Below are 23,795 nucleotides of genomic sequence, written 5' to 3' on the forward strand. Positions count from 1 at the left end.
TGTTGACACAAAATTGGATCAAAAAGATTATCAATTTCTACTTCCTTTCACGCTTCGAAAAATTAAGGTCACGAAATATTTAAATCCAAAATTAAATCAATAAATAACATTCAGAATACCTTGAAATATTATCAGTTTATCAAGAACCCATTACGAAACAAAGATACATCTCGTGTACGATCCTGCAGCCCATTCAAGGGTCACCTGCCACATTACTATTTAATGTGTCCTAATCATAAATGTTGAGAGATGACTCACGTCAATGAAGTAATAGAATTACTTTTTATTTTTGGTATAATTTAATTTTAATATCTTTATGTAAATTGACGGCCAATATAAAACCACAACAACCAAAGATTTCACAGACTTTAGCTACATCTCTGCTATTTTTACAGATGTATCTACTACGTGTAGTCAAGGAACCAATCACTCTCGTTAGAGAAATGACAACACTGCATTTTTAAAGTTTGAATATCATTTTTTGCGTCGGGCACATTTTCGGTATAAAGTGAGCAAACAAAAATTCTGTTAAGTCTCGCCGTAAACAATTATACGTGGACAAAACTAAGTAGTTGGTAGTTTTCTGTTTAGGACAAGAACACAGACTACCTAAGCTGTTATTACATTCATAGAAGTAAAGCTGGACGATCTATAACATATTTATACAGCAGCAAACCATTACATCATAAAATCGAAACAAAGAGAGACTACAGAAAATGATTGTCATCAATACGAACACGTCCAAACGAAATTCCACCAGTTTAAATTTTCCTTACCTGAGCGCTTTAACGACAGTGATTGTCTGTGTCAACTGCTCCATAAGTGCATCATGTGAAGTCATCGCATGGAAGAAAGCCTCCGATTTCTGCGCAACCTGTTGCGCGATTTTCACTTCAACGATATCGAGGTAATGAGACAGCTGAGAAACAGAAACAAAATAGAAACTGGATTAAGACTGCCGTAAACACAAGTAACGAACAAATTTATGGGCTAAGGTCTGAGAAACAAGTAATCAGATGGACTCGATTTCTCCGACGGCCTCTCGTCTTACTGTAGCGGTACTCACCTTCTCCTGTAACAGCTTTTCTGAATGTTGCGTACTCCGAACACCTTCTCCAATGGAAACTGGGGACTGAGGATCTTTTGTGAATGGGTATACAGCTTTGAAAGTATCCACATGGCTGAGATCTAAGTTTGCTTGAAGGAAGATCTTGGGAATATTACTAATATCAAACTGATTCCTTTCTGAGAACACACGCGCAAAGGAAAGTAATATGCATTAAACTTAAGCTAGATCACTCAATATGACACATGTACATTAGCTGTAAGATTTTTTTTTTTTTTTTTAGTGTTCTGTCTGATGACAGGTCCATATGAACAGGATCCTTCCATCCTTTTCTCTTCTCGGACTGGGACCTGTTCATATACGTTCTTGGCAGATGATCCAGAAGTGGTTTGCCATTGCCTTCTTCTGTGTGTGAATGGAGTAATTGTTGGGATGCCACGGAGGAAAACTCCGTGTTGCCTAGACCACGGCCTTGCCCAACACAAGTTATAAATTCAGGCACCGCCGGGAATCGAACCCGAGACCCCAGGATTACAAGGCCAGCGTTCTAACCGCTAGACCACCGTGGCTCTACCTGTAAGAATATAGATATCTAATGTTCAGATAAGTCAGCAGGTCAACTGCTTATGGAACTCTTAAGGTTCATTACCATGTTCACAAAAGCCAACCACTGATCCCTATCCTTCGCCAGATGGATCCAATCTTAATTCCCTAAGATCCACATTATCCTCCAATCTATGACTAGGTCTTACAAGTGGTATTTTCCCTTCAGGCTTACCAACCAAAATCGTATAGGCATTTCTCATCTCCGCGATTTGCACCGTGTGCCTTGCCCATCTGTTAAATGTTTATTTAACAAGACAAATGCAGGTCATCATGCGCAGAACTTATCCTACGACACGGATTTCTTGGCATTAAAAAAGGTGACTTACCTAATGACCTGACTGCTTTCGCTCTTGGAAAATGTTGCAAAAGTTCATTGTGAGGGCTTTGCTTAGGCGCGGTAACTTTCATTCGAGCATGTTTGTGGTATTTCTGTAAACATATCATTGTAACAAACTGTACCTCAGTACTGCCAGTATCGCAGAAAGATAATCTTATCAACATACAAAAGTCTAGAAATATAAATGCGTGTAAAGAAACATAAATTCATCACTGTTCAAAAAAATACACTTACATAATTGTATAAATAACACTTTATTTATTTTCAAAGAAATAATTTTTAAAAATACTTCCTTATTTTACAGATATAATATATCTATAACTCTGCTGAACCAAAGTAATTTATCAATGAAAAAAAACAAAAACAATCACACATAACGTTAAAAAGTTAAATGTAATGTAATAACGATCCCATCAACATGGCATGTTACAATACAGTGACAAACATGTAAATAATTACTCAAAGTTTATAGCAAAAACTTTTTTTTTTGTTTTTACTACTCACTCTGGCGATTTTCCGTACGTAAGATTCAAAATGAACGCGGCTGACATCGGGTAGATAAAGAGATTTTGGAATGTTGGCCTTCTCGATGAAACCGTCGCCCCATGTCTTTGTGAAGAAATCCCTCTGAAAGAGAAAAACAATTTTAAACTTAATTATACTGGATGTTTTTATCCTTCTCATTTGTTTTCGTGAATGACCGACAAATTACCTGGCAGTAGAATCAAAGGTTTAACATCACTAGTACAAAAATGATACCTGCACCTTGCCGTGGTGGTGGGGCTTGAGTACCTCAGTGACCCCAAGAGCTATGCTGGCGGTCGAGGGGGAGAGGTCAGACTAAGACAGGTACCCTGGTCCTCCAGGTTGGGGGTTGGTCGCAAGGCTAACAACCTTGCACCGTGAAAAGGAAGATGTTTCGAAACCTCGATCAAAGCCTCGGACAGACGGACCTAACAGAGGACCGAATGGAAGAGGAGAATTGAGGAGGCCATGGACCGAATACGGACCGGAGAGCCATAGGAGAAGAACAAAAAGTCTACCAACGGATATGACCTACGTTGGTTCGGCTCCATCCAATTCTCATCCCGCAAACAGATGTCTGATACGGGCAGAAAGTGTTTCTGTAACGTCAGTAAACTTCTAGCAAACTAAGAGGTGCAATGACCCAGAAGACAGCCATCTTCAAAATATTAAAACTTTCGCCCCTCCTGAACCAAGAACACGCAACGGAGTGTTTCGGAGAACTGTACCTTGTCATAGAAAATTGTAATTTGTTCAGCCAGAAGCACAAACTTAATTTTTATTTTTGATTCTTTAAAGCAGAAACTCATCTAAATAATATTTAAGAATTAAGATTGTACCGCAAAGAAAACATATCATCATTACAAAAATCAGCTGGCTAATACAATTTACATAAATAATAGTGTTTATTGCAACAATCGTACAAAAACCACAAAATAAAATGAGGACTTCTTCTCGACTGTTAAAGAAGTGTAACGTATAGTTATGATTCAGCTTTAAATGGTTAACTAACCACAACGTTACAATACCAATTTTTGTTTCTCTCATAACCTCACTTTCAAGAGCTGGAGATCATCATAACCTCACTTATTAATTCGATTACCTGCTTTCCCCTGTTTGGATCATTTAGGACTGCAGGCAAATTCTGTGCTGCAGAGTATATGGACCACTCCTGACCCACAACCACGACATTAGGCTGGTCACTCATCTGCTGGCTCATCAGCTTCCTGAAGTTGCCTCTCCTGGCTTTAATTGCAGACTGGTTTGGGAACACGTGATGCCTGTACACATGATCTTCATAGTCTTCATCACTCACGCCTTCAACAGGCAACGACGAGCACACACCGTTGTACCCATAACGACAAACATAAGAACCTCCTTCTCTTGAACAGTGTGTCTCACGAAGATGGCTGGCAGGCAAGAAGATCACAATTTATTAATTTAATTACTTATAGAAATTAAAAATAACAATTCAGCCCACATAACCATTTTCTTTATAAATTTATTTACCATGTTATTTGCTGCTTTTTAAAATACTTATTTAAATGACAAACCACACATGGAACACCTTGCCATTCTGTTACCTGGTGGTCCATCACCATGATATTCATTATATAAAAGTATTTAAGCCAGCATTGAAAGATTATATTTTATCTCACTCCTACTCTGCAGAAAAATTTACTTCAATTCAAAATTATTACATACTATAAATATTTATGTAAACAGACATAATAAGTGTGCAATCATAATTTTGTTTTATATATTATTGTACTAATTGTTCAAATTCATACTATGACATGTTTGATTTAAGGTTTCACAGCCGTGAGTACGAAGATGGTTGTCTTCTAAGGTGTAGTGCCAGCATCATTAGGGCAATGATACAACACCCTGATGGTGTAAACAGCAGAACCTCTGAAACGATGGTAAACTTCTACCAGACAACATGGTGCTACAACCCAGAAGACAGCCATCTTCATACTGTGACACATTCCACAACTTTGGCTTGTACTGTGAAGGTTCTATGGAATGTAAATAAATTCTAAATCTAATGTCAATCACAAAAAGTCATTAAAATGTCAATATCAATACAAATTATAAACATGCCCCATGCAGGTTATGATATGATACAACATCTGAATTCACTACAAGCCTCCAGAGAATCTAAAGAATCACTAATATTATTGGAAAACGTCAGTATCCAGTCATAGTGTTAAGTTGTGAAGATGTGTCTCTTATATAATTCAATTACATCATATGGCATCAATTATTGAAGTGAGGAAGGTTTGCACTTACCGAATGAAATCTTGTTGTACCTTGAAGTCCAGGTTCGTACAAAAGCTGCAGTTTACCCAGGTATGTTTTGATTCTGGTAAGTGACACACTTTTGCCGTCATCTTGTGGGCATGGAAAACAAAATCTAGATGCATAACCACCAGATTGCAAATTTGTGTTACGTGTCATACAACAATGTAAACAAATACTTTAGTTTATAAACAATGCACAACATACACATCATACAACTACTGGCTGCTTAACATGATAACATAGGGCATCAGTTCCTCAGACATGTATCGAAATTCATTTCATTAAAGACACAAAATACAGACCAGCTGCAGTATAAAAAAATTGCCAAAATATGTGTTCCGTAACTGCTGCTACAGAATATGTACTGATAACTCATTACTTTCGTAACTGCCCGATTTAAAATTACACACATGAACAATACCGAATACAGCTAGGAGAAATTTTATTACTTATCGTACGATCACCTTCATCAGCTGAGTTAATTTGCTGCGTGGAAAACTGTATTTTGGTGTGTACTGTCTTGCCCTGCCACCCAACCAACCAACAAGCTAACTAAAGGGCGTATTCCTGCGCAAGCGCAAGATATCGTCTCTTGCTATAGGTAACATGATTGCCATTGTGTGGACTGTTTAAAAACAACTCTTAATCGATACATACAATCAACATTCATAGTGACATCTTCGAAATATTTTCAAAGAACTGCCATAAGAACACCTACTATTCAAGATAGAAGTCGAAATAAGGCACGTAATTAATATAACGAAACGGTTGTAACATTTAATTTTGGGGCAACTGACAACACCTGGAGACATCTTGGCACGATTCACAAGAACTACTACAAATACAAGAACGCCTGTTATTCCATTATTATTCCCAATAGATGCCGCAAGAAGCAGCAGTTGAAACATTCATTTTCATAACCATTCCGTTACGGTAGCGTAATCATATCGAAGCTGACCTAACCTGAAAATGTCTTCTGTTTTGTCTGTGGGACGGTGAGATAATCATGTTGCATCGTATTGTGTTTCTTTTAGTGTTATGCCGTGCCGCACAAAGTGTTCCGCACTTAGGTGTACGTCTACGTATAAGGAACATTCTTCAAATGAACCAAAAATTCGACACGGATCGTCACATGCATTATCGTAACATAAGCAAATCTGATCTAGTATAGTAATACATGTGTGTAACAAACCAGATCTTATGACTTCAACGTCTGAAAACGTGAATTGTAATCTTAAGGACTGTTAACCACCAATACGACTACACAACGTCACAGTCCACTTACAATAAGTTAAGTTAGTAGAACTTTACTGAACTAGTCCTATATTTTGAATATTATTACCGTGACCTAGACATGAATTTAAATTATCCGTGACCTTAATTGTATTTTATTTGTTTTTGTTTAAGATTAACATTTCTGAGCCGAAAATATTATTTAGTCATCCAGTCTCTGCCTCAAAGACAACAATAACTTTTATTGCAATAATTTATTTATGTAAAATGTCAGTTATGTTTTAAGGAAATAATAATTGTTCATTCTCAGAATCACATGAAACTCATAAATACATGGGGAAACTACAGATCTCTTGATTGATAATTAAGTTTACACTATTACCAGTAGGATTTAATGTGTTAAATATTGAATTCAGGAAGCTAATACGTTTTAATTGTTCAGAGTGACGTAGTAAAAGAACAATATATTCAGGTAGCACAAAGCACATGAACGTGATGAACGTACTGAACCTTGACTTACTCAAATTTCTCCCGATCGACAGTTTGCATAACAATCCTGTAATTATATTCAAAATGACTCCACTGTATTACAGCATCACCGTCAATAAGATTCTTCATCTTTTATAATCCTCCAGGTTTGTTTACGGAACAGTAAAAGTGATATAAAATTAAACGAAGTGTAATCTGTTTTCTTTGCCAAGAATTAACATATCTTCTATTTTAAGATCAGGTCGTAGCAACGATCTGTTTTTGCTATTTTTACTGTAACTAGAATTTATACAAGTTACTTCGTTTTAAAAACTCCTATATGGACCATACATGATCATTATGCTAGCAGTATGCTGCATGAAACACAAACTCTTTAAACAAGGAAGTGTTTAACATCTTTAATAAAATTTTGTAGGGACCCATCGTACACTTCTACTCTGTCCAAAACTTAGGACCATTCACGCTGAAATCGTAATTTGTATTCAGGGTTAGGTTATAACGGTTCGAATTTGATCGGTTTATCTCAGGTTTAAGTCGTATTACTCAGTCCCCTACGGCTCAGATGGTAACTTCTAAGATACCACTGCTTGTTTCCACCAACCAAACGAAATTAACCACAGAAAAAAAAAACTTCCTATAAAGCCAACAGCTGCTAAGTTGGTCAAACATTATCTGTCTTTGTAGAAACAAAATGATCAGTATATCAAATCTAAAACTTCTTGACGATGGTGAAGAGTCAATTGAATAAAAATTTACTTGGATATTATCCATCGTCTAGTAATAAAACGTAAAACGACGTTTCGGAGATGGGGCTCTATCTCCGTCTTCAGGTTCCTACTCAGTTGGGCCCACTAGATAGAGCTAATCCCTATCTCCGGACAAATTAAAAAAAAGTGAAAGTCCCAGAATAAAAAGGCATAACCACACCATCCATCCGTGGGACGTAAAAGAATAGTATGTAAAATCAAAATTCATAAACACGATAAAGCCAACAAAATAAAAACTCACAAAAAAGGTGGGAATAAATACACATTACGTTTTTGTACGTTTTATTACTAGACGATGGATAATATCCAAGTAGATTTTTATTCAAAATGATGAGTACTCTATTCCCAACAGAAAGTCACTGGACACTACTCTGAGCTAGTTAAGTCCAATCCACACCTAGACACAAAATGTATTTACTATTTATTCTAATAATTCCTTCCGTTCTGTCACAGGTTTACGTCTTCCAAGTGAAGTTTTATTTTTATATTTTTCGACTAACACGTGTTATAAATTCACTCCTTCTTCCGCGGGTTTTATGATGTGATTACATCAGTAACGGTACAATAAATTCTTCTCCGGTTACCAGCCGTGTCAGGTGTTTAACGGAGAAAACACCGACGTTTCGATAACCATTTTTGTCCTCAGTGTAACCTCAGAACGACGACGAAGATTGTTATCGAAAAGTCGGTGTTTTTGCCTTTGAACTCTGTTCAGAATTTATAACTACAATTTTACCCGTTGTTTTTGCATGGTTGCAAAACTTGGTCTCTGGAATTTTTACTGTTCACCAAATATGATTATGGCGATGAAACCTAGGAGGATGAAATTGGAGGGGCATGTGGCGCACACTGAAGAGATAAGAAATGTGCATAGAATTTTGATTTGAAAGCCTGAGGTGAAGAGATCATTTGGAAGACCCATGGATGGATGGGAGGATAATATTTAAAAGTATCTGAGGAAAATGGTGTGGACGAGATTCATCTGACTCAGAATGTGGACCAGTGGCGGGCCCTTGAGACCACGGTAATGAACCTTCAGTTTCCATAAAAGACAGGGAATTTCTTGACTAGCTGAGCACAGACCTACTGTCAGCTTCTAAACAACGACTCTGCTCCATGGATTTTCTTTGGACATCCTTAACAGGAAATATTTAAGAAGCTTTGATGCTTGATAATTGGATATCTTTGTAACTGTCACTCTTAGGCGACATATTACCTTTCCTTTGAAACGGACCAATTAGAACATCGAAGGTTTCCTGCATTACCTATAGATATATATCGCACATTTCTAGAACACTGCTGAAGTGCATGCAGACTTCTAATTAAGCCAATTTTCAACTTGTTTTATAAGATATATAGAACACTTTGTAATTATAAAAGCCAATTCTGAACTCAATTCTTATAATTAATTACGCTTCAAAATAGGACATATGACATATTAATTGGTGAAGTTACGTAATTTCTGTGTCTAAAGTAAGTAGGAACTTTAAAATCAACATTTTAAGGTGTATGAGTCTGCATTTAGTGGAGAATTACCATACTGTACGACTCTTTTTAAATTATTTTACGGAACTTAAAACGTAATAACTTAACTATGATGTAACTTAGTAAGTTCTATACATATCATGCAGAAGATAACTTGTCTCTCGAAACTAAGGGCACCAGAAATACATATCTCTTGGTAGAGACAAAGAAATATATTACTTTTTTAATGTTTAAAAACTGTAGGTGTGATCTGGATAAAAAGTAAATTTCTCGACGTTTTGTGCAAAATAGAGAGATTTTAAGAAGACGTGACAGATTTTGTGTAGGATGCTGGTAGGCGGTTTCTTTAGATAGTGACGTCAACAACAAGTAACGCCCACTTTAGGTGAGGAGCGTCTGTTCAGAGTTCTGCTACACCGCCGATCCGCTCCGATGTACCCCACTTCGCGTCTCGTCATCGAATTTAAACACCCTTCACCCCCGCTTTGCAGAAAGACCTTTACTATTACAGCAGAAAATCGTAATAAAGGGGTAGTGCTTGGTTCTGGCGCCCTCTGAGCGGCGATCTAATGCACCAAGAGTCGGTGTTCTAAGGGAGCAATCGGTGAAACTGAGTTGAAGTACCAGGAGCTCACCACGAGACCACAGAAAGTTTCTTCAATTGACGAGAATCGAGCAGGTAAGTCTGACTTATGCTTGTGATAATCTCACTGCTGAGTGTATCTCTAAGCTGCTGATAAATCCTATCCAGACACTAAGGGGAACTTCGAAAAGAATTAGAAACTCACTTTTTGGCACACCTTATAATGCGATACGTCATTTTATTTTTATCTACAGGAAAGAAGAAACATTTCTTGAACCCCAAAGTTATATTTCGCAAAATATATTTTATTATAGAAATGCGACTTATAACCTAAGTTTAGTTAGTTTAATGTTTAAACTAAGTTACTTCAAGTAATACACATTTCCGTTTTTATTGTAGAAAATGCGATTATTACATTTATTATAGACATTAAATTATAGCTCTAGAAGACCAAGCTAAACAAATGAGTTTTTATTCTTATCTGGCTTAAATCTAGTGTATTAAATGCAGTGGTGAATACAAAGTATTTTCACAAGATACCAACAAAGATATTTACACACCAACAAAAATTATTATAGCTTCTTGGCTCACTGCAGATTGATAGATGATAAATTTCAAAGTATGTGGAACTAATTTAGATCGATAAATTTTTTTGGTGTTTGTCTGGGGAATATGAGTAAAAGACTTGGTCAGCATGGTCGATATCTGGGTCATGATTCGAAGCCAGGACTTCTCAAATATCAAGCAGAATTGCTATTACTCACTGGAAACTTTACCAACATATAAACTTCTGATAATCAATCCTTGGTCTGACTAAGCAAAACTATTAATTAGACAGGATTCATGCCTCCTTGTCATATGCCTATTAAACCTTTAACACCCGAAGCTAATATAAAAATTTAAGAATTCAGCCCGTACCGCAAAGAAAACACAGAACTTCACCGTTAAAAGATCAGATGGTTAATAAGATTTTTAAAAAAATATTTTTTTCGTAAGAATCATACGAAACTCATAAATACACAACAGTCAAAATGCTCAATTATTGACAGCTGAAGTAGGTGGTACGCATATTTATCATTGGATTTTAAAGGGAGACTCACATATATTATTTTATGATGTCGTAATATGTTTGGGTAATAGGGTATTTCAGATCTGTATATAACTCTATAGGATCCTTCGCGAACATTTAGCGTCTACGTAATGAGAAGGATGTTTCTAGCATCAAAGCGCGGGGAGGAAGTTCAGTCCCCCCCCCTCTCACGTGTTCAAAATGAACTACAATATTCAACTTCCGAGTTCGCTCTTTTCAAATCATTACTAAAATAGGCCAATTACATTTTTCGGACCAATCTCCCGCTTATAAAACCAGCGAATACTTTAGTGGTGTTAAAACATGAAGTCCAACCACATAATATTTAAAAAGAAAATTAGTTCCTACCTCAAAGACAGCACAGCATGCCTCCAATTCTTATAATCATGTAAACGTCATAAATATATTCTGTGTGCAAAATGTAGTTAATGAACGTTAGAGGTGGTGGTATATTTAGTTAAGATTGGGATTTTAAATAAGTAAAATGTACATATTTTGAAATTTCTCGAGGTTGTGAACAAATAATGTACACCAAGTTTTCCTTTACACACACACAAAACACACACAATGAAACTCAGTTGACTTAATAGTTAATATTATGAATTTTGTCTGGAATTAATTTTGGGACAAAATTCTTGATAGTCAATATCTTTTCCGACATATTACATAATAGAATTCAAATTGACATCTACGTAAATTCCTTAATAACATACGCGTAATTTATCAATTAAAACTTTTATTCAAATAGAATATACGAGAAATATTTCCAGAATAACACAGGGAAAAATATTTTTGAAGACATTTCAAAAAATAAATAAGTACAAGCCCTGATGACGTAGGCAGTATGACCTCTGAAACGTTGGTTAACATCGACCAGACTACACAGCGCAACAACCCAGAAGAAAGAAATATTCATACTCACCGCTGTGAGGATCTCAAGTCTTACAAGTACAAGCTAGGTTTTTGTGAGATAAGTCACTTACAAACACTGCATTAGTTATTCTTACATTTGTCCCTAGAGAAAGACCTTGCTGTGCTGAGTTCTATGCAAATATTATCCAAAGTACATGTTTCGCCTTACTTTTCGTAATAAAAACGTTATTGTAAGGCAAAGAGAAAACTTTAAAATGTAGGTTTTCCATTTCACACAAAGGAAAAAAAAACATAGAAAGGAGATACGAGCTGAGAAAAGAATTTACGACTTATGTTTAAATGTTTTACAGAATCAAATAACCACGCGCTCTAACCAACCCAAACTTAAGGTCATCGTATCAAACTATACCCAACCCAGTCCGACTCTGTCCAATCGACCACCAAATCATATCGAATCGAAATTGATCTTAAACAACCGAACATAAGAATACATTCAAACAGAATCGAAACTGAAGCCACGATAACAAAATCCTTCTGCAAACACATTTGTATCAGGTCAAAGGAATTTCAGGATTAACTCACAATAGACATCTACAGCTGCCTCCAATCTTAAACAGAAACTCTCACCAATAGCACCGAGTTGTCGCATACTTGAACCCTGAAGGCAAAGACATTATAGAAACTAATCAAGTATACAGATACAGAACAAAAACACTAATTAAACAGTGAATTCCAGAATTACTCTTAGCCTGTTTATGAAATCTATTTGGTAGCGAGGATTATTTTGATGTGTTGAAAACATTAGGAGAATATAGAACGCCTGCAAGCTGTAGTTAGTCTAACCCGCATCACAGAGTCGTCAGAGAAGTTGCCACCCTCCGCAGGCGCACTAAGAGAAAACATGTTTCTCAAGCTTACTGCGGTACAATAAAAGATCCCATATCAGCGAAAGTACACAGATTTGATTAAAAATATGCCCTGTGTCTTGTATCCATGCAGAATTCATTTTGATAACCTGAATGTCTTACACGTTTGGGAGGACATGTAGAACGCGGGTCCGCAGATATTGGCTGTCTGGATTGACACTCCGTGTAGATGTGTAAGATACATAACGATTTGGAGGAGCATACCGCTTTCAGCTTCAGGACTTACTCACTACTCTGAAAACTTCAAATCTCAGGGTTTCTACCCACAGTACAATCAACGAAACTAAATCCAAAAGCCCCTCTAGAGAAGTTGATAGTCGCTCAGCGTATCTTACTTAAAAAACAATGCTTATCTTGTTTCAGAATAGTCGAGAATCTTAATCGCCTTAAACAGCGCAATCTCTTCGAGTATATTTTATCTCCGTTCCAAAAGATACGCAGCCAACTATCTCTCCATTTTGAGATAAGTGCACGTGTTCCCTAACTTTCTTAGACTGTTACATTTCTGTATATACACTTAACCCCTTAACGCTGAAGCTCGTCTAAACAGTATATAATAATTTAATCCGTACCGCAAAGAAAACACCAAACTTTACCATTACAAAGTTCAACTGTTTAACGTCGTTTAAGGAAATAATCGATGTTTACAGCAAAATTCACACGAAATTCATACGTATAAAATGTAGTCTTATTTATTACTAAAGCAAATGGCACTGTTTTTTAAATAACTAATACAAGAAAAGAAAGAAATACATTTTGCAGGAACTTAAGGAGCTTGATAGAAATAATAATATACGAAGCTTTTAGTCGATGCTTTGAGTATTAACCATAACGGATTCTACTAAAATGTTTTTTATGCCGGGTGAAGTATATCCTAAAATGGTATATGGGACACATGTATCCATTACGTGGTCTTATCTTCTGCATTTTATCTTCATAACACGCGCAAGACGTAAATTTTCTTGTAATGTTTATATCAATATACGGACGCCATAAATAAGAGCCTAGTCTTCCAATGCGGGTCCTGTCGTAAGTAGCTAAGGAAATGAATATAAATAATATTTTAAAAAATAAATACCACCGGAAACTGATATTCGGTGATGTGTCTGATTCTTATGTAACATTTCATAACTGCAGGAACAGATAAAGAAGCCTGCTGGGATTTTTACATTTTATTACATCCCGTATCAATATTTAATTTCTCGTGTATAATACAGAACAATCAATGTAAGTATAGTAAACAGATCAAAAATTAATAATAAACACAATCAGTTGTAATATTTGTCTGATATTAATTATTTGTTTAGATAAAATCTGTGATAAATTTTTCATATAATAGCTTCCTAGACCTGTTTTGCATTTACTGTAAGGTCAATATTATTGTAAATATTATTACTGTTATTATTACCAGAGCGGAAATTGTAATAGGCTACTATAATATTCGCGCTTCTCTATCGTAAATAGATTCAGGTCGTTGTTAGTGTAATTTTAATAGACTTGACTAAATAGACCTGAAATCCTCGCCAAGGTAAAACAGATTCTAGTCCTATTAGATAAATGTATCGTTACTGCTGTTTATTAATATCTTATAGACATATTCAAATGTCACATTTCTGTATCTGACATAAAAACTTTATATTACTTCATATTGAAAGTGCAAAATAAGGACAAAGTTTTTTTTTTTTACAGGCATATAATAACGACCCACATACGCTAACAGGCATAATAGATCTATTACGAACTTTCATAAAGTTATAATTAACTAATTTAATTATTTCATGTTTTATTCTATTAAATTCAACGGACCTGCTACGTATCGGACGGATCAATCCATTGGCTGTGGTTTCTTAAGGATAATCTTTTAGACTGAAGACGCAGAGATAAAATTACGGGAACACGAACTACTCGACACCCGCTAATAGAATACCGAAGTTACTGGATTTAATACACTGAATAACGCATATTTGAAAAATTTCCTCAAACAGAACTTATCTCTTGAACAATTATTCAGAGGTTAATGACACTTTATTAAACACGTTCGGTCACATTCGCGAGCGAGTACATTTCGGGGGGGGGGGGGGGGGGGGGGGGGGCAAGCTAGAATTTTCAAAATATTATATAAAGAGTGACTAAAAATTTATTGTAGTTTGGGTATTATCAGTGTCTGTGTAAATACTGAATTAATGTAAGATTTAGGAAAATGTAGGGTACCAAAAATCCGTATCGATAAGTTTCTACCAGATTACACGGGGCTACAGCCCAGAAGACAGTCACTTAACAAAGCAGGAAACTTGGCGGCTAGGTTACGCCTTCCGTCTGTCTGTCTGTGGATGTTACCGGGTTTGCGACCAGGTCGGTCCACATGGGATTTGTTGTGGATGAGGTAAGACCGGGACACGTTTTTCTCCGAGTAGTTCAGTTTTCTACCATCCGTAAATTTCTACGACTGCTCCATATTCACTCACGTATCATCCGGGGGACGAACAATGAGTCCGCCAGAGGCCGCAGATCTAAAAAGAGAGACAGTCTCACCCCATCGTAACAACAAATAAATAAGGCGAGCACTTCTGGGTTCCTAAAGATAATGGGTAGAAGCTCCTACCTTTAACTACGTGGCGCTGGGTTGAGAGCACCTGTCCAAATAACTTCTTCTCTTAAGCATCGATTTTATACCACCTGCTTTATACACCACGTGTTTTTATTTCGTATCTTTTGTCCAATCGTCTTAAAGCAAGGAATTGTAGGATTATATAGCAGCCATTGACCGTTCTAGACTGCAGAAACCGAGGCCTTTCCCTTTTAACTTAAAACTGTGTCCTTGTAACTTTCAATTTTCCTCCGTGAAACGGAAAGAGTTTCTAAACATTTAGCTAACGTACACAGTCAGCGGTTGGTCATTCTTACACTGCTATATCAACTATCTAGATTACATACTTCCACTGATACCACTAAAACAGCCAAAAATGCTTAAAAAAATATAGAGAAGCGTACTTCGTTAAGTCCCGTCTTCAGTCAGCACCTCGTTGCAATTATCTTTTCTTGTATTACAAAGAAATTAATTAAATAAATTGAACAGAACTGAATTTCTATTATTATCTGAGGTATCACGTTATCAGGGCGAGGAGTATGAAAAAGGCTATATTCTGGGTTGCTGAACTATGTAGTCTGGTAGTTTCCCGACGTTTCATAGGTCAGGGCGATAGCAGGAAGCACATCCGAAACGTCGGTAAACTTTTATCAGACTGCACGGCGAAAACCACACAGAAGACAGCCATTTCAATACTTTCATTCGGAAACATAGGCTTTTGAAACATTAATTTTTAAACTACGGACATTTTCATAGAAATCTCTTGACAGTTTATTACTTAATTTTACCGAGGAAACGTTAAATAATTTAACCTATTTCTCATAAAATTATACACACCACGAAGTGAAGTGCTTGTATTGTAACTATTAAGTTCAATGAACAGAGAAGTGGACTATCTACTGGGTCAGTCTTGACAATAACAGGATGGTCTGTCAACTTGAAAAGCCGAGTTTATTTTGAACACTGGACTGTACATAGAACATACACAGATGTATCTGCCATCTTGTTAAATCTGTTCCCTCTGAACGTTTTCTTCTGTTCTCATACGTGTTAGCAGCAATGCAACATGAGATGAGAATAACTGGTTCACATGATGGCCGACTTTGTAACAAGCAAACTTTGTCCAGATCTTGTAACCTAACTTACAAGAACAGATGTTATTACAATTTTAACAAGCAACAGAAAGTAGCTATGAAGTTACAGCCGTCGCCATTTTGATATGTAAAAAAAAAAAACAGAGACATTTTGGTTTTCTAAATTGTAGACAACATCAAAAAATTCTACGAAACCAATAATAATTTCGTGTGCTAATCTTCCATCACGTTAAAAAGCCAATTCTTATGCAGAGATGGTCAAATTCTTATACGTTCCGCCGTGTAGTCTTATATTTTTGAAGCGACGTTTATAGATTAATACAGATCTATTGAAATTTTATACATTTTTTAATCCTGTAGAAATCATTCTTCTCCTTTTTAACGTAAGACGGAGGCTTTCCTAAGTGGTAAATATGATCAGAATAGGTAACTGACAAGGGATGATCTTCCACGTTGGGGATTCGACGCGGGGACTACTCCCCACCAAAGAAAAAACATGACAGGTAATGCCACATGGGACTTCGGACTTCAGGGCTGTTGTGAACGCGTTCATGAACATTAAATTCTATGAAAAGCATTATTGACAACCTGAGCGACTGCTAGCTTCTCAATAAGGACACTCCTCCATGGAGTAACATATTCAAGAATGTAATCCTCATTTGGATCACAGATATTTCAATCGAAAGTCCCATTCGTGAGTTAAAAATCAACCTGGGTTTAATATTAATATCTTTCATTTATAAATATCAGCATTTGAAACATATGTAGGAAATCAGTGTGTTAAACTGTTTGCAGTCATATTTCGATAAAAAATATAAAAAATATCCCCAAATAAAACGCGTTAGAACAGGTGAATAACCGAATTATCAGCTTATACTGACCTCCACGCCCCACGTGTTATTAGCCGCAACTTTCAAGCGGTGTTTGTCACGAGATCTTCAAAGAACTCGCGTTCCCTACTGAAATGTAAATCCTTTCATCTCCACGAGGAAATTATAAGTTAATAATTATGCAAATCAGTGACCTATCTTTGTGCTGTAATTTCCGCACCAGCAGATTTCCAATACCTACAAGTTGTCACACATAACCTCAAAGCTTGTATCCCTGTCAATTTTAAAACTAAAAAAAACGTTCATGAAGGAATTTTACATAAATTTATTTTTATTAATATCCGATTTATTTAGAAACGCTGTCGGTAACTCAGACTATACAGATTCGAATAATAGGATGATTAATTAACAATAAACTAGATACCACGTGGAAATAATCGGTCGTGGCCTAATTTAATAGATTATTTCAGAATTTTTCTGGAGGTACTGAGATTGATAGACTTAAACCAAAAACCTCTAAAATACATAGCAAAAGACGTTCAGTGAAACTGATACATATTACATTTTTCCACAACACATTTCAAACACTGCGATGTAATAAATATTTACTTGTAGCTATTTAAAATGTCATCTGAAGATGGAGGCAGTACGTTGTCAGTGCGACTGGGGGTCTAAAGGTAACCATAATAACAATAGTAACTGTGACAACGTACGTATTCATGAACCATCACAAGTAGTTCTGTGTGTAAAGTTTCTTTATCCAATTTTAACAATTAGCATGTAGATAGCTGTCTTCTGGGTTGTTATACCGTGTAGTCTGGTAGAAATTTACGGACGTTTCATAGATATTTTACTCATCGCACTGATGATGGAGGCAGCAAGGACCTCTGAAACATCGGCAAACTTCTACCTACCAAACTACACGGCGTAGCAACCCAGAAGACAGCAATATTCAGACTCACCGCAGTGTAAACCTCAAATCCTAATTAATAATTGGCACGAGTCAACAAATTTCAGTGAAATTACTAACTAACTAACTAACTAACTAGATGGCTTACCGAACCCGAAGGTTCATCACCGAATTAACCAAAGCCCTCCACCGGACCCTGTCCTGGGCCAACAAAATCCAGTTTCCTTCAACTCCTATCTCCCATAGATCCCGCCTGAGATTATCCTCCCATCTACGTCTAGGTCTCCCCAGCAGTCTCTTCCCTTCAGGTTTCCCAACCAGTACCCGGTGCACACCTCTTGTCCCATCCATGCGCGCTACATGTCCCGCCCATCTTACTCTTCTCGACTTAATCACCCTCACAATACTGGGGGAGCAGTACAGATTTTTAAGCTCGTCATTGTGCAGTTTTCTCCACGCCCCATCGTCTTCCCTCTTAGGCCCAAATATCCTCCTCAACACCCGATTCTCAAACACCTGCAATCTGTGTTCCTCCCTCTGAGTGAGAGACCATGTTTTGCACCCATACAAAACAACAGGCAAGAGTATTGTTTTGCATATTTTAATTTTCAGGTTCTTAGAAATCAGACGGGAAGACAAAATATTTTGGACTGAGAAGTAGCAAGCATTTCCGGAATTTAATCTCCTCCTAACTTCCTCACATATGTGTTACGAAAAAAAAAATCAGTGAAATTACACACTACAAAATTTAATATGAAAATATGTTCGGTCAGTCTTTTACTTACACAAGCACAGAATAAATGAAAGACAAATGTGACGAAGCTAATGTGGGAATTATTTGCAAGATATAAATGAGGCTTATGTCACAATGCATTAAAAATATCAGTAGCTTAGAAGTTGTATTTTGTAAATACGCGCAACTTATGGCATAATGAAAGTCATCTTGCCATTTACTAACTAAAAGCAATGTTAATATTATTTTGAATGTCTGCAGTCTTTGTGAACACCACTGTTGGAACTTGCCATGTTTCCTGTCAGTTGGAGGCTTCAGTGCTGCTATCTATTATTCATTTTCGTCACCATACTCTCCGTAGTCTCAAGAACAAGAGCGAGAGATGCTTGGGAGAGACCTGGCTGTCACAAAGTTGGTAAGAAGCCGTCAGAATTTGTGACAATTGGGAAAAATGTCCATGAGAATAAGAAGGCGTCTGAGATACAGAACAAAGGACGCGAAAACGCAGAAACAGGAAATGAAAAAATACTATTAAAATGTAAATTAGTTCAAAGTTTAATATAACACACAATGCAACTGAAATAACACAGGAGAAATTATGAATTTGTAAAATAAACGATATATATATATACTTATAATTATATTATATGTGAATATGTAATATAAAAATAAACATGGTAATTGTACTTCCGGTTTCATAACAGGTTAGGTGTATTTTGATTAGCTGAGCAACGTTTGGCTTCTTAAAAATGACTCTGCTCGTTAATAAATGTAGGGATTATCATTTTTCCACGACATCTTAACAGTGACCGCCGTTCTGTAGCGGCAACTTCTTCGGCACTTATGCCATGCAGGTAGTCTATTACGGAACTGCAGGCTTACCGTCACTTTTCGCTCAATGTTAGGAAACTGTCTTATTTAAGATTGCTGTTCAATTATCGCAAATCTATCATTGCAAATGTATAAAGTATTTCCTACCTGGACAAAATAATTAACTAACGGACAGTGCACTTAAACCCCGGGGGAAACTGTGAACTAAAACAGTAATTGAATTCAAGTGAAATCTTTCTAGCGACAAACACGTTTAATACATTGTCGCAGGGCTATTAACATTTATGCGTTAAGTGTCAATGTATGTATGTAAAAATGTGTTACTTCACATACAGAATTCATTTCTGCAACACGTAATAAACATGTAATAAAACAGATAAATAATTCGTTGTATTTCATCGATACAAGCAAAAATTAAACTCTCCGTCTATGACACATATTGTAGACATCCAACACCAAATTTATATGAACTGCGTTCAGCAGTTTCAGAGAAGAGATGCGACAGACAGACAAATAATAGGAATCTCTTCCTGAATTTCGTGCGAAGGGCGCTAATTGTGCGTTGTTTCTTTGAAGGGCATACTCGTAAGATAAGCATTCCGGACTGTGTTGAGTTCCACATCACAACGAACGCGTGTCGAGGTTACTGTGAGTCCTGGGCTGTTCCCTCGGCTATCGACACCCTGAGAGTCAACCCTCATCAGGCCATCACGTCAGTCGGTCAATGTTGTAACATCATGGATACCGAAGACGTGAGTGAAGTGACGCTCTTTCACGGAATCCGCGTCGAGACCCAAAGTGGCCCTGGTCTTACGTAAATGAACGTTCGTTTTCACAATAAACTGTAACGGATTAAGCACGTTTTTCAATTTCTTCCTCTCTTTAATCAAAGTTTCTTGATTTTGATTTCATTAAACGCAATTAATATAGCAAATTGGCCATATTATCACACGAGTAATAAAATAAAGAAGGAAAACATAGAATTTATCACACGCGAGGAATTAAAAATGCATATAAAATTTTAATAGTAATTTAAGACCGGAAGAGAGAGCTTGGGAAATCTAAACGTAGATAGAGTACAATACTAAATGTATCTAAAATAAATAAAACGTAGAATTTTAAGTTCTCACGGTGGTGAATATGAAGATAACTGCCTTATGTCCTGTTTTTTTATTTCATTATAATAACGACCCTAAATTGATGTTATATATAACTTCATAAATTGATATAGCAACGCTAAACTGCACTAACAGCTGATGACACTTTTATAACTCTAAAAATCCTTTTTAATATTATAAATGTCTGAACGAACACAGGCCTAACTATTTTAGAGAACAATAGACTCACGCCTATTTCTAAAATACATAAATTACTTTTTGAATTAAAAGCCTGGTTTTGTTGCAACTCATGTATCCTTCTTGCAGTCATGTAATAGGAATTTAATATACGATAAAACAGTCCAGATTTACAAAAATGTCACTAGAGTTCTGTGACTGTAATATAATACGGCCAATTTAACCCACGATTTAATTTAAAGTGACTGACGTGAAATAAGTCCACACAGCATTTAAAGACCTTATTTGCATTTCTGTTAACAATGTAAACATACATTTACAATATACATTTTTTAACATTCGGTCTTCATCTTCATCAGCAACCAGGATTATTCTAGTAATCATGTGTCACACCTATATTCCTTTCGTGACGTAATTATTAACTCATGAATACAAACACACATCGCTCACCAGAACAGAAAAAATATATAATGTTTCAATTATAAAGTTCTAAGCAGTGTTTGTTGACGGCAATGCAGAACATAAAATTTCCTAATCCGTCTGTCTGTCCGTATACATGAAATAATCCTAAAACGGCTAGCTGGATTTTCATCAACTGTTACACTGGAGACATTTATTACAATGTGTAGATACATCCCAATTTTGACTACAAATGGCTGATATTAAAAGACGCTTTAAATGAAGAAACGATGGTTAATTCCTAGACTACGTTGGTTTCTATGGTTATACCAGTTAATGATCAAAGGTAAAATTATGGTGTGGCCGCCAGATTTATTACACTAAGCGTATACAGAGTGTCCCAAAAATATGTTAAATTCAGTTAGATTAGGATAGGGTCTAATGATTCCATCTTATAAACATGATAATAAATTTCTTAAAATTGTGTTACTGTTTCCAGGTCGAAGTTCAGGTCATGTGTCTCGATGGAACTCGAGATCTGGTCTTCAAATCGGCCAAAAGCTGCTCCTGTTATCACTGCAAGAAGGATTAATCGGCCGATAAGAATAACAGCAAATATCGATGCCTATGGACTCATCCTGAACCAACACGTTCTGTGACTTCTTATTTTAATTCCTCTTCTGTCTCGGATAGATAAAAAATGAGTCTTTAACACAAAACATACTAGACAGATGATAACCAATTAAGTTTTTTTTATATTTCGATATTTTAATTTTCTTTTAAATAATTCTGAGTTTTCTGCTATCAACATTTTAACTTCCCTGCCCATATAAATGTATTGTTTTATTTAATTGTGTATTACATTGTACAGATTGAAATAAAACTACATTGTTGATATATTTTAAATACATGAATGTAATCCATTATTTTCCAGCAACACGTTCCCTTTTTTTTAATAATATTAAGATGGCTGATAGGGATAGATTCATTTGACATCAACTTTTTATTCATACAGAATTTAACAATATTTTAATTCTTTGAAACTCTTATAGAAATCCAAAATTAAATTGCGGGCATCCTATTAAAACGAATATATATACATGTATACACCACGCTTTGTCTTTTCAGAGCACTTAAAAAAAATTATCTTGCATCAATCCTTCTCCATTATTCTTCCTGTCATTTCTGTGATAGAATTCATAAAAACTGCTGCAATATGGCGTTCAATTTACTGTCATCTACTGACTATCATTGTCCCCTTTAAAATTCTTGTTGATTCCCCTTTAATTTAATTATAAAACTTAGGAATTACTTGTAATTAGAATAATACAAGTTTCGCAGAGTTACGAACGCGTAGGATTGAATTGGGTTTACGCAATATTACGCACAATCCGAACTACGAAACAATTTCATTTTAATGCTGACTAGTATAAACACAAAAACAGTTATGTTTATCACGACAAATGGTAAATATCATTTACTGATGATCATAATAATTTATCATAACCTTAAAATGTATAAGAATGATCCAACGACGATTGTGAAATCGATGAGGATCCGATGGACTGAACATGTAGCACATATGGGGGTTGGTAAGTGATGAACTGGATCTTTAGCCTCATAATGTGTAAATTTGTAATAACTGTGATGGATGAGCAAAGACGCTGGACCAACGAAGAGCTCTTAAGAGAAATTCAGGTGGAAAACAGACGACGAAACGCAGATTAATAAGTCGAACGTCTGGTCTTGACGTATACTTTTAAAAAATATTTAAATAAGGTCACACTTTTTACGAAGGATTTGATAATGTGGTCGTAAATTTAGATAGTGGTCTTTATGGGCTGCTGTGAGATTTCGGTTGAAAATTTCTCTTCCATCTTCAGGGCTCGTATACAACCACAAGACTACACAACGCAAAAACCCAGCAGACAATCTAAATTGAAGTACTTCATGATGGAATATGTGAAGCATGGCACTTTCGTTAACAAATTGGTATTATTTGAAGGGAAAACATCTAAACCGGAATTTACACAGGAAACAAAAACTGTACAAAGTGGAAAATGTTTGGAATACCTGCGGAATTTCTTTGTTGCATGGGATGAAACCTGTAAATTGGAAAATTTCCCCGCATATTTTTGACAGATTTCGATTACTTTTTTATCACTGAAATTCCCCTTCTTGAACGAAGGGATATTTCTCTGCGACAAGTGTACCAACATACCAATGATAACAAGAATGTACCCCATACTTCTTTAAACACAACCTAACCAACTCATCTAGTGACCCATGAGAGCTCAGTTAGTGAAGATAAGGCAGTTCGATTCCCGATAGATGCGATGTTTTTATCAGCACAGAATAAAACAGACGAAGCGTGAATCTAGCTGCTCACAGCCCACCAGGAACTTTAACTCACTGAAACCGAAGCTCGTCTAAATAATATTTAAGAATTCAGTCCGTACCGCGAAGAAAACACAACTCCTCACCATTAAAAAGATAAAGTGATTAACGCTGTTTAAGGAAATAACATCTGTTTATTCTTAAAATTATAAGAACCACGTAGATGCATTCTGTGACAAAAATTCTTGAGTTACTGAGTCTTAAAGAAGGTGGTTCATATAATTGCCACCGAAAAATGAAATAATGAGAATAACAGTCCGCGTTACTTTGTCTCTTTTTAAGCGGTGGATATGCAGAGTAACAACACCGCCTTCAAAACTAAAAACGTCGAAAGTGGTAACATGGCACCCACATGAAATGCCTACTGAAAAGTTTCCCAATTTATTCTCCATACAAATGGCAGCTTCACACTTTAAAAATTCACAACAGGTAAAA

General features: G+C 36.1%; 2 protein-coding genes across 7 annotated transcripts in view; one reads left to right on the top strand and one right to left on the bottom strand.

Annotated features, from left to right (window-relative positions):
* The window catches only part of scat (VPS54 subunit of GARP complex scat), a 57,790-nt gene that overhangs the window by 9,643 nt on the left and 24,352 nt on the right, over positions 1 to 23,795 (bottom strand). The window contains exons 1-7 of one of the 6 annotated variants that reach the window (XM_087347050.1): positions 5,303 to 5,438; positions 4,827 to 4,927; positions 3,637 to 3,943; positions 2,514 to 2,636; positions 1,999 to 2,101; positions 1,067 to 1,245; positions 777 to 919 (exon numbers count right to left, since the gene is read on the bottom strand). In XM_087347050.1, coding sequence (XP_087203176.1) covers positions 777 to 919; positions 1,067 to 1,245; positions 1,999 to 2,101; positions 2,514 to 2,636; positions 3,637 to 3,943; positions 4,827 to 4,927; positions 5,303 to 5,308 — 962 coding nt within the window. In that variant the 5' untranslated portion in view covers positions 5,309 to 5,438. The other 5 variants (XM_087347051.1, XM_087347053.1, XR_015534665.1 and 2 more) reach the window with 5 other exon arrangements.
* Gpa2 (Glycoprotein hormone alpha 2) lies at positions 9,290 to 21,873 on the top strand. The gene is made up of 4 exons (XM_087347068.1): positions 9,290 to 9,491; positions 18,700 to 18,853; positions 19,846 to 20,021; positions 21,463 to 21,873. The coding sequence occupies exons 2-4, from the start codon at positions 18,730 to 18,732 to the stop codon at positions 21,553 to 21,555; spliced, it is 393 nt and encodes a 130-aa protein (XP_087203194.1). The 5' UTR covers positions 9,290 to 9,491; positions 18,700 to 18,729; the 3' UTR covers positions 21,556 to 21,873.

Source organism: Zootermopsis nevadensis, unplaced genomic scaffold (genome assembly GCF_977971745.1).
Source record: "Zootermopsis nevadensis isolate Lab colony 2312 unplaced genomic scaffold, Znev_1.0 Znev_ptg000011l, whole genome shotgun sequence".
NCBI lineage: Eukaryota > Metazoa > Arthropoda > Insecta > Blattodea > Termopsidae > Zootermopsis > Zootermopsis nevadensis.

What these genes read in the sequence shown, in the direction of transcription:
- Gpa2 (XM_087347068.1), top strand. Translation starts at nt 18,730, where the DNA reads ATGTTTCCTGTCAGTTGGAGGCTTCAGTGCTGCTATCTATTATTCATT. An exon ending in ACCTGGCTGTCACAAAGTTG is followed by an intron (nt 18,854 to 19,845) that starts GTAAGAAGCCGT and finishes GTTTCTTTGAAG; the next exon opens with GGCATACTCGTAAGATAAGC. An exon ending in ACATCATGGATACCGAAGAC is followed by an intron (nt 20,022 to 21,462) that starts GTGAGTGAAGTG and finishes TACTGTTTCCAG; the next exon opens with GTCGAAGTTCAGGTCATGTG.